Raw genomic sequence first — 12257 nt, 5'->3', positions numbered from 1 at the left:
CCAGCAGGAAGCTCAGATCCGCTGCTGTAGCACTGGAACTAAAACTCGAGTTCATTGTCAGATTTTTGGCCTTTCTAGGGAGTTTTTCCTAGCCACTGTGCTTCTACACCTGCTTTGCTTGCTGTTTGGTGGTTTTAGGCTGGGTTTCTGTACAGCATTTTGAGATATCAGCTGATGTAAGAAGGGATATATAAATAAATTTGATATGGTCCACGTCGTCTACTCCCCACCTCCCCCCACGTAAGCTGATCACATTCTGAGAACCGGTGGTCTGTTCGGTTGAAGCCCAGAGCCTCAGCAACTTCAAGGTTGCAGTGATGGGACACAAGTGCATCAATGAGTCAATAAGACTGTAAGGCTTTGTTCTCAAACAATAGGAGAAGACGTGCAACCTTAAATATGACGAATGAAAGGCTGGACCCTACTTAGTTGAAACATGTTGTCTAGGTCTTCAACGTTCATACAAAATCCTACCGTAATGCTTGTATCTAATTCATTAACACACTGAATAGCCAGAAGTGACACGATTCCATCAAATGAGCTCTACTTCCAATGACACATAATATTCATAACTGATGGCAGTCAATCCATTGTTAGTGGGAGAAAATTGAATATAAACCCAGCATCTGCCTTTTGATGAAGAATCGAGGCCTGAAGGGATAGCTCCAATCTGTTGGAGTTGACCAGAGACTAGATAGTACCGACCCCGGCACCTGAGCCTGCTGAAGGGGGAGTAGGGTAGGTGATGGGGGCTTTGTAATTCTACCGGCAGTCTACTCATCAGCTCTCCAACAGTGCCTCACATCTCATTTTCATTACCAATTCAGAATTCATTACCAAAATGTTAATTATCATTAATGTGGCCGTGGCATGATCTAGAAATTATTGGCAAAATGAGAAATGGTCTGCCGTGGCGTGTCAGTAACATAAGTCGTGATCTCATGCTCCGTCTGCTCTGCATTCATTACATCTCTCACAAGGACATTTGGAGTCCAACTGGAGGATTAATTGGAGAGAGGGGGGAAGACGGACACCTCAGACATGACGTCCAGAGGGCAAGATTGGCTTGTTTTCGGCAAACCAGCCTAGGGATCAGAAATGGGGTGAGTGGTAGTGGGGGACTGAGGAGGGTGTACAATTTGAACACCTCCAGAGGCAATAGGGGACCTTTAAGCCACAATTGGTGCCTATTATTGGTGGTAAAAAGGGCCTGGTTCCTGTGGTTATGTGAAAGTGTTTCCATGTTGTCAGGAAATTATAAAAATGGCTTGTTGAATAGCCTGTCTGTTCAATACCTCGATAAGAGAGAGGCATCATAAGCAACATTAGCCTTGTTGTATTTTCTATCCCAGTAGTGCTTCTCAGAGCCCAGCTATTGGGATATTTTCCAACCAAAGGGACATTTCGCAATCTAAACATTTCTATATAACTCCAATTCCTTCTCTGTCGAAGCATAGTCCTGACATTAGCATTTCACTACTGTGCCTTCTCCTATATTCACACATGAATAGCATTCAAATCAAACTCCCATCTAATTTTTGTCACATACAACAAATACAACCTTACCGTGAAATGCTTACTTACGAGCTCTTAACCAACCATGCAGTTTTAAGAAAATTGAGTTAAGAAAATATTCAATAAATAAACTAAAGTAAAAAATAAAAAAATCTATAAAAAAAAAGCAACACAATAAAATAACAATAATGATGCTATATAGTTGAGGTAATTTGAACATGTAGGTAGGGATAAAGTGACTATGCATAGATAATAAACAACGAGTAGCAGCAGTGTAAAAACGTTAGCGCAATGACTGGAAGTCTATGGTAACAGCTTGTTAGCAACTGCTCTAACACTAGTTAGCCACTTCCTTAAACTGCACGTAGAGACATAAAATTGGTATCCACAAGTTCATCTGACTCTGGGAAAGTAGATAAAGGGCTTTCATTGCCAAACTCCTAAAGTATCCCTTTAAGAAATAAAACCTGCAAACCTACTAATGAGAACAGAATTAGCTCAACCCAAGCTAATTCTCCCGTGTGGATCAGTTGGTAGAGCATGCTGCTTACAACTTCAGGTTTGTGGGTGTGATTCCCACGGTGGACCAGTAGGTAAATGTATGCACTCACTACTGTAATTGCTCTGGATTAGAGCGTCTACTAAAATGTAAATGTTAGTTACACTCATCCATATGTGAAGGCTAGGTTACTTCTAACAATTCGAGTTGAAATCCCCTTACCTCTTGCCCATGATGGTGGTGGCCAGGCCCATATTGGTCTTGTTGGGCTGCTTCTTGCGGCGGGTCAGCCTCTTCCGCCCAGGGGGGCCACTGGGTGGCTCTTCCGTGGAGGTAGCCTGGGCAGGGCTGCTGTTGCCGCTGCCACCCTTGCTGTTAAGGTCACGCAGCACGTCGTAGTTGATCTTGCTGGAGATCTTCTTCTGCTCCAGCATCTTCTCGATGGCCTCGCCCGCCGTACTGGCACGGATGGGCTCCCGCTTCTTGGACGTTTTCTTGGGCTGCAAGGGGAAGAGAGAGGGGGAGAGTTGAGAAGGTCTGGAGTGTGTTCATTAGTGCACACCATAGTAAAATGTTTTGCAACGAAAACAAGTGTTTGTTATTGGACAAGTTCAGGTTAGTCCCTCCCCATTTCAGCCATTTGCTTACGTTTGGTTCCTAGTGAATACCCCCCTGATATGTCGGGAGGAATTTAAAATTGGTTGAATGAGTTCCATTAGATTGTTGGAAGCATTAAGATTACCTTTATTATTTATTTTTATTTAGGGAGGAATTTGGGAGACTTAATAATGCAATGCAGATATACTGTACATACTACTATGTCAGAGATGATAGATGTATAGAGTGGCATTCTCTAATCTGGTCCTGTAGACTTTTGTTCCAGCCCAGTAACCAGTAGTTCTCCAAGACCAGAGACGGAGAACTCAGCTGCAGGACATTGCAAGCCGTGGGACACCAAGTTGAGAGTTACATGCACAGATTGATATATTGATATAAGTGATAACGTATCAAATGTTAAACTCATTAACTAGAATCGCTGTTGATAGTAATAACAACAGTAGCTAGTTAAGTGTTGTATTAAGTCATGGACGATACGCCCTTTTTCTTTGGGGTCAGGAAGCATGATGTCACCCTAAAAAAGTCTGATTAGCGAGATGACAGAAGCTCAGTAGGCCCTGAAATTTCCATGCCTCTCGGTCGGCCGTGACTTTCAAGTGATCTCCGAAAGACCTTGGTTGTGTCCCAAATGGCACCCTAATGTAGTGCATTACTAATCCTAACAGGGCCTATAGGGCTCCGGTCAAAAGTAAGTGCACTATATAGGAAATAGGGCACCATCTGGGACGCAGGTCCTGTTTATCATACAGAACGCTGTATCAGCACAAGGAAAACCCCCACTGCCTTGACCACAATGAGACCCCTACTACTGTGGACCTTGAGCCCTTCCTCCGTAGTTGTGCCTCTAGACACTGATCTTGGGCCAGTTTTACATTTTCTCTAGTAATGGTTAAGGTTAATATTAGGGGGAGAGGAAGCTGATCCTATATCTGTACCTAAGGGTAACTTCACCCCTGAGCATCTGGAATAGGTATCATGTCCTCTCTGCACCTCATTAGGCGGTCTGCTACTCTGCTAGAGTACGGCTAATCCGACCAGGTTGAAAGTGGGCAGATGTGGAGATGGCGAGACAGGTTAGTGCAGGGTTAGCGCACCCCTGCCATAGTAGTCATATTCATATAGTCTCTGGAGCCTCTGCATTGAAACTGAAGACCAGAACAGAGCACAGGCTGATTTGGCTCAAACTGAAAATATGCGAAAGCTCTAGACAAACAGCTGTTCTGTGTCTGTAGCCAGCCGTGGGACTGAGGAAGGGCCACCTCTACACACACGTGCACACACAATTCTTGAGCACACAGCTGCAAAAGCATGCACATGAAACAAATGCATATAGAACCCAGACAGACAGAAACACACACACACCATATCCACCCTTCGATTCCTTACCTTTTCCTTGTAGGTCCCTTGCTCTTTCTCTTTAGTTATCCTCTCCTCCTTTTCTAAAAAAACAAGAACACAACAACTGGATATATAACCTCTACAATAGACAGTAAGGACTGAATAGGTCATTATGTATAGACATTAGTATAGTATAGGTAATTACTGTATTCTGGTACTGATAGAATAGAAGACTTAGTTACAGCTGTATTTCAGAGGGAATAGAGGATGCATCCCCAAATGGCACCCTATTCCCTATATAGAGCACTACTTTTGACCAGTGCCTTATGGGAGGTAGTACACTATAAAGGGAATAGGGCGTAATTTGGGACACATACTTTTTTGTTGACCCTAGCTATTAAGCCACTTACAACAAAATAACAGCCTAATAAATTCCATTGGTTCAACTGGGCGAGGGTGAATTAACATAAATTAACATAGATAAATATATTGAAGGGACGTACAAGTACTGAAAATGCTCAACAAAGAGGTTGATGACCATGATGACAGCAGAAAATCTTAAACAAACATTTTTGACCATCGAGGATTGGAAACAATTGGTTCGTTACAGAGCTGGCTAATATGAAAACCTGTTTGGGAACTGCGTCGTAACACGGTGGATCAATATGAATATGTGTATTTTGAATAGGGCATGAGAGGTTTTGCCTTTGTCTGTTCGCTCACCTTTCTGCTCCCTCAGATATTCCTCATTCTGCTTCATCCACAGAGCCGTCTTAACTCTCACTTCTTTGTCGTTGAGGATATACTGCAAGAAGGAAGGGGGAAGTAAGGGTTTTAGTAAGGTGCTATAATGGTAGTGATAGGGTAGGTAGCACGTAGACTAGCAGTTCGAGCATAGGGCCAGTAATTAAAATGTTGCTAGTTCGAATCCCTGAGCAGACAAGGTGAAAAATCTGTTGATCTGCCTTGAGCAAGGCACTTAACCCTAATTACTCCAGTGTCGTTGTTGATAAAAAAACATTTTTAATTTAACTAGGCAAGTCAGTTAAGAACAAACTCTTATTTACAATGACGGCCCAGGAACAGGGGCAGAACAACAGATTTTTACCTTGTCAGCTAGGGGATTCGATCTATTAACCTTTCGGTTACTAGTCTAACGCTCTAACCACTAGGCTACCTGCCGCCCCATAATGGCTGGCACTCTGGGGGAATTGGGATATGGAACAACAAAAAAGCTCTCATGTAAGGGACATAAGTAGAGGAAGCTTGTGTTTAAAGAAAAATCATTATGATTTGTGTTAAAAGTATTCTTATCTCAAAAGCACTTAAGAGGAAGAGCATACCCTCTCAATTTCATTATCGTCGATGCCGTCCAGGTCCAATTCCCCGCTCTCCGACTTGCCATCTGAGAAGAGAGACAGAGAACAACACATTTACCAGTCTAATAACAACACTTGTCTTCACATTTTCTGGAAGACAGGACTCCGTTTAATGTCGTATCAAGGGTAGCATTCCAAATGACACCCTATCCACAATATAGTGCACTAGTTTTGACCATAAGGCTCTGGTCAAAAGTAATGGACTATATAGGGAATAGGATGGTATTTGGAATGCAGCCAAAGCCTCCTGTTCTCCCGTTTTTAATAAAGAGGGCAGTTTTTTATTTTTTATTTGACAGGGACTTGATTTCCATGTTTCCAGGGGGACGGGGCAAAAGGCTTGATTATCTGATAATGATTTCCCCATTTTCTTTTGGTGCCCTCGGAACCTTGCATGCCTTCAGGCGTGACTCTGTGATTACTGCGCAGTCAGGTAATTCATTGGAGAGGGAGGCCATTTTGAAACGGAGAGATAATCTTCTCCGCCTCGCTGGAGTCTGGAGTGTTCAGAGTCTCTGAGACAATGCGATGCTACGCTGTTTAGTATTAACCCAAGTTGCATCAATAATGTAGGCGGACCCCGGGCCGCCTTTGTGGTATACTGTAATTGTCATAACAGGCTTAGCGGTGAGAGCTGATAGGATTGAGTTTTATTTGGAGAGATTTTGGAATTGTCTTCCACTGCAATGTGTGTTTTGTATTAATCTCCAGCACCCATTATAATGTTGCATATTCAGGCAGATACAAGGGAAATACACAGAGAGCCTGGTATAATGACTGACACCATTACATATTCATATATGCCGTTCATCAATATGCTCACGTTTATCAGTAGCTTAACATGGGTTAAATATGGATATGGAGTCTGAAATTATTTGGGCAAATTCAGAACATTGGGGATATTGATTTAGTCGGGAAATGCTAATATAAAAAGTGTGGATTGCAGACATTCCTTATCCAAAGACTTATTTTAAGGTAAGGAAACAAATATCCCCCTAGTTCAACTTAGAAATTGCATTTGGAGCAGATTAAATGGCATATTCTTATTTCAACAAGCAAAGAAATATTGAATTCCAAAGTGCCTAATATCCCTCTATGAATAGTTAAAGTCCAAAGGTAGAACTGAGGGATAAAACTATAGAAAGTTGACTTGTGGCATAAGAGATCTGACCTCTACTTAGCGAAAAAGGATAACAATCTCAAAAGTGATACAGTAAAAATACTCTCCATAAAGTCCAAATACTCTTTACATAGAAGGACTGGATGTGTGACCAGGACACCACTATAACCAAACAACACAAATAGCCCTAGCTAAACAAGAATCTAAATAAGATTGTCCTGTCCCCATAGTTCATTTCACCTCAATAAACTGTCACTAAGCAACGGTTTGTGAGAACAGTGCAACTTTCAAAACCAGCAGAGCACAATCTCATTTGACCCATCTTTCTCTTTCAAACTCTTCCAACGGCTTCCATTTCTAAAAGAGGCATCATCCCTGACATTGTTCTCCCAGGATCTCTTTCCTCCGTTTCTGAGACTCTCCTGACTTCAAAAACATATTTTGTGTGATAAAGACAAGGTTTGCTGGTTCATTAAGAGCTATGAAAATGTCATTTATCCGTTATTTTACCAGGTAAATTGACTGAGAACACGTTCTCATTTACAGCAACAACCTGGGGAATAGTTACAGGGGAGAGGAGGGGGATGAATGAGCCAATTGTAAACTGGGGATAATTGGGTGACCATGATGGTTTGAGGGCCAGATTGGGCATTTAGCCAGGACACCGGTGTTAACACCCCTACTCTGGGATCTTTAATGACATCAGAGAGTAAGGAAACACATTTTAACGTCCCATCCGAAAGACGGCACCCTACACAGAGCAGTGTCCCCAATCACTGCCCTGGGGCATTGGGATATTTTTTTGACCAGCGCAAAGAGTGCCTCCTACTGGCCCTCCAACACCACTTCCAGCAGCATCTGGTCTCCCATCCAGGACCAACCATGCTAAGCATCAGAAGCAAGCCAGCAGTGGTATGCAGGGTGGTATGCTGGGATAGTTTAACAGCTTAGCGCAATATCTACTAATAGGGACCTATGCCGATATTCTTTAAGCAGATTCGGTAAATGTTGAATGTCGTAATGGTAGACTTAGGGAGATGACATCATCATCATCATAAACACTGGGGAAACTTCCTAGTTTAGAAGCTCTTTTTGGGAAGAGCCATATGTTATTTAGATGTAGGCCGATAAGGTATAAGACACCTTCCCTACATAAGTAGCCACGTAGCATAGATCTAAATTGATAGCTTTGCAACAGAAAAAGGCAACCAGAAACGAGCATTCAAAAGAACGAGCTGTGTGTGCCAAGCTGCCAAGAAGATCAAGGGAACGCCAGAGAACGGGGTTGGTGGAAACCCATCATGAGAAATAGCAGCCTAGATATGGGTCACAATCTGTCAGCCATCTTAGTGCCTTCATTATGCTGTCATTTGGGGGTTTGGATGGGACCCTGCAACGACTGATACAGGACGTCTTACTGTGATGAAAGTAGCAGTTGTGGGGAAGAGAGAGAGAGAGAGAGAGAGAGAGAGAGAGAGAGAGAGAGAGAGAGAGAGAGAGAGAGAGAAAGAGAAAGAGAGAGAGGCAGATGGAGGGAGAGGTAGAGAGAAAGAGAGAGAAAGAGAGGCAGATGGAGGGAGAGGTAGAGAGAAAGACAGAGAGAGAGAGAGATTAATTTACAGATCTGGGGATTATCTATCCAAGTGTCACTGTGAATTTCAATCCAAATGACACAGCAGTATAGAGTCTCCTTATTGGTGACAGATCAAGTCACAGGCAGCTACCATCTTTGGACTGTGCTTCCATGTATAATGGCAACAAAGCTGCCATACCTCAGACTCTAACGTTCTGTATATTCAATCAAATCCATTGTGTATTCCATTCAATTACATTATTTTCAATTAACTTCCAATTCAATGGAGGGGGAGAGAGAGAGAGCGCGAGAGAGAGAGAGAGAGAAACCCAAAGACAGACATGAAAAGAGAAGTGAAAGGGGAGGGCAATAAAAAGCAGAGTAGAGCAAGATTGTTTCCAGCATATATTTCCAGCATATTGACAGGGGTCCCCAGTGGCCAGACTGTCTGTTGGGTAAGATTGGAGTTGGGGCTGCCAGTAAACATTAGCCACAAATGCACACAGGCACAGAAATGACTCCCTGCACGTTCAGGGGCCGTCTTGGGGTCAACAACAAGGCAGTACAGAGCTGCACAGACACAGGGCTATGTAGCGTGCAGACAGGAATACTGTGCGTATGTGTGACTGTGTGTGGACTGCTTGCTCAGAGTGGAACGGATTTCCAATATTCGAATGGTGAGAAAGTTCCAAAAGGGTAAACACGTTAATAGCGAGAACCTGGTTACTGAGATTTACCGCCCAAACCCACTCCTGTTTCCTGTTGTGAATAAATTTTCATTTTTATTACCTTTTATTTATTCAGGGTAGCCCAATTGAGACCAGTGTCTCTTTCCCAATGGTGACCTAATGACAAACATTTTCTCACAAACAGGAAGATAAATGTACATTACAAATAAAACAAGAAGAATAAAAATAACCACAAGGCACAACCTCAACACCACAATTTCTACAAATAAACCACTACAATCAATCGAAAATACTGCATTTAATTAATTCAACACCAGAGTCCTAAACTGCACTAGTGGCACCAGGGAATTAAGATTCAACGTTTTTTGGGGGTTATTTCAACATTGGGGGGAACTAAAACTAAAGGAGGATTTAGCTAAATGGTTGAGACCAGAGGGACCTAAATAGTTAATCAATCCTTCGAGCAGGTTTGGTAGCTCATTATTTTATGCGTTAGAAACAAAGTTAAGTAAACTGGAATCTTGAGTAGAAGTGATCTACGGGACTTTAAAGAGGACCAGCCAACCTTTTTATACAGGATGCAGTGGTGAGTATTAAAACTGTCCCCTGTGATAAAGTGAAGGGTGCTATGGTAGACGGCATCCAAATGTTTAAGAATAGTGGCTGCTGCAATCTGATAAATGGTGTCAACATAGTCAAGAACTGGTAGGAAAGTTGACTGTACAATCTGCTTCTTGCTATTTAGGGAGAGCCAAGATCTACTTCTAGCTTATCCATATACACTGCTCAAAAACATAAAGGAAACACTTAAACAACACAATGTAAGTCCAAGTCAATCACACTTCTGTGAAATCAAACTGTCCACTTAAGAAGCAACACCGATTGACAATACATTTCACATGCTGTTGTGTAAATGGAATAGACAACAGGTGGAAATGATAGGCAATTAGCAAGAAACTCCCAATAAAGGAGTGGTTCTGCAGGTGGTGACCACAGACCACTTTTCAGTTCCTATGCTTCCTGGCTGATGTTTTGGTCCCTTTTGAATGCTGGCGGTGCATTCACTCTAGTGGTAGCATGAGACGGAGTCTACAACCCACACAAGTGGCTCAGGTAGTGCAGCTCATCCAGCATGGAACATCAATGCGAGCTGGAACAAGGTTTGCTGTGTCTGTCAGCGTAGTGTCCAGAGCATGGAGGCGCTACCAGGAGACAGGCCAGTACATCAGGAGACGTGGAGGAGGCCGTAGGAGGGCAACAACCCAGCAGCAGGACCGCTACCTCCGCCTTTGTGCAAGGAGGAGCAGGAAGAGCACTGCCAGAGCCCTGCAAAATTACCTCCAGCAGGCCACAAATGTGCATGTTTCTGCTCAAACGGTCAGAAACAGACTCCATGAGGGTGGTATGAGGGCCCGACGTCCACAGGTGGGGGTTGTGCTTACAGCCCAACACCATGCAGGACGTTTGGCATTTGCCAGAGAACACTAAGATTGGAAAAATCGCCACTGGCGCCCTGTGTTCTTCACAGATGAAAGCAGGTTCACACTGAGCACATGTGACAGACGAGACAGAGTCTGGAGACGCCGTGGAGAACGTTCTGCTGCCTGCAACATCCTCCAGCATGATCGGTTTGGCGGTGGGTCAGTCATGGTGTGGGGTGGCATTTCTTTCGGGGGCAGCACAGCCCTCCATGTGCTCGCCAGAGGTGGCTTGACTGCCATTAGGTACCGAGATGAGATCCTCAGACCCCATGTGAGACCATATGCTGGTGCGGTTGGCCCTGGGTTCCTCCTAATGCAAGACAATGCTAGACCTCATGTGGCTGGAGTGTGCCAGCAGTTCCTGCAAGAGGACCAGAACTCCATGGGTTGATAAATTTGATTTCCATTGATAATTTTTGTGTTATTTTGTTGTCAGCACATTCAACTATGTAAAGAAAAAAATATTTAATAAGAATATTTCATTAATTCAGATCTAGGATGTGTTATTTTAGTGTTCCCTTTATTTTTTTGAGCAGTGTATATATATTTTTTGAATCTTTGTCAATCCAAATGCTCAGATATTTATAGGAGGGAACCTGATCGATGGGAGAACCATCCAATGAATAAATATGTAGTCCATCTGAAACTTTTTTGTGAGAATTGGAGAACAACATATATTTAGTCTTACCTGCATTAAGTACAAGTTCTAAACAAACAAGGGCTTTCTGTAAGGCAACAAAGTCACATTGCATCTCTAACATAGCCTGGTCAACAGTTGGGGTAATGGCATACATATCAGTGTCGTCTGCATAACCGATAGACCAATATTATTTATTAAATTGTAAAGAGAATAGGCCCCAGTACTGACCCCTGCGGTAAAACCTTTTGTAATATCCAGGAAACTAGACTTGACACCATCAGAAATCATGCATTGAGTCCTATCTGACAGACGATTCTCCAACCACATGCAAGAAGCCTGATACAGGCTATTTCACTCAACCTTTGAATAAGATTGTTTTGGTCAACAGTGTCAAAGGCCTCGGAAAGGTCTATAAATAAGGCAGCACAATGATTTTTATGATCTAAACAATTCAACACATCATGTAAAACAAGCGTAGCAGCTGAAACAGTGTCCGGGTCTAAACTGAATTGCTGCACATTAAGAATAGAGTGAGAAGTTAAAACAATTCATAGCTGACAGGGAAGATAATTTGGAGATTGGACGGTAGTTATCTAAGTCAGAAGGATCTCCTCCTTTATGTACGGGGAGGACATGTGCTGCTTTCCAGATTTTAGGGATAACACCAGAAACCAAATATGGGTCAATGGTTCTACAAGAACTGGTGCAGAGAACTGCAGTAAGAAGGGATTAAGTGAGTCAGCGCATATCGATTTTTTTTTAAAACATCAATCTTTAGCAAAGCACTTAGTACATCATAGATATCAAGCTGAAATGAAAATAAAATATGTGAGTCTGTTTGTGCATCATTATCTACAATCTGTTCTGAGGTGACTAGAGGACTCTCTAGTAGAATTATATTAATTTTTAAAGATGATCCTTTCAAATACGTTGCCAGCTGAAGCAAAATGCACTACAAATTATGGGACCAGAGGCTGTCAAAATCTGCTGTGGCAAGAAGGTTTGACCACTTTCCTGAAGTTCGCTGGATTACCACCACTCTCCGATACACAAATAAATATGGCGATTTTGCTTTTCTTTCCCCAGATATAGACATGTATTTTTCAATTGTCTGAAGGACTGCCAATCTGATGTAGAATCAGTCAGTCTAAATGTATTTCCTGTAATTTCAGACAATTTATGCGTGAACCAAGGATTAGAACTGTTTTCACCCTAAGCATTTTGTGCGGTGCATGTTCATCTGCAACATCTCTTATGCAGGCAATGGGACAATGGTCACAACTGATATATCCCATTGGCTGTAAACTCATGAGGGGTATTTCTTAGAATAATATCGAAGAGATTATCAGGGTGTTTAAAGTTGGAGCGAGTTGGATTTAGCTCAGTACAAATATCTTTAAGCCCA

The 12257-nt window shown here is 42.6% G+C and overlaps 1 protein-coding gene across 1 annotated transcript in view; it reads right to left on the bottom strand.

Annotated features, from left to right (window-relative positions):
- Positions 1 to 12257, bottom strand: part of brf1b (BRF1 RNA polymerase III transcription initiation factor subunit b) — a 140253-nt gene that overhangs the window by 40434 nt on the left and 87562 nt on the right. Inside the window, exons 13-16 of the mRNA XM_064925051.1 lie at positions 5314 to 5375; positions 4694 to 4775; positions 4019 to 4071; positions 2237 to 2514 (exon numbers count right to left, since the gene is read on the bottom strand). Coding sequence (XP_064781123.1) covers positions 2237 to 2514; positions 4019 to 4071; positions 4694 to 4775; positions 5314 to 5375 — 475 coding nt within the window. The remainder of the gene's footprint in view (positions 1 to 2236; positions 2515 to 4018; positions 4072 to 4693; positions 4776 to 5313; positions 5376 to 12257) is intronic.

This window comes from Oncorhynchus masou, chromosome 19, assembly GCF_036934945.1.
Source record: "Oncorhynchus masou masou isolate Uvic2021 chromosome 19, UVic_Omas_1.1, whole genome shotgun sequence".
Lineage (NCBI taxonomy): Eukaryota > Metazoa > Chordata > Actinopteri > Salmoniformes > Salmonidae > Oncorhynchus > Oncorhynchus masou.
Note: the sequence above shows the minus strand (reverse complement) of the source record. Positions and strands in the feature narration are given on the sequence as shown.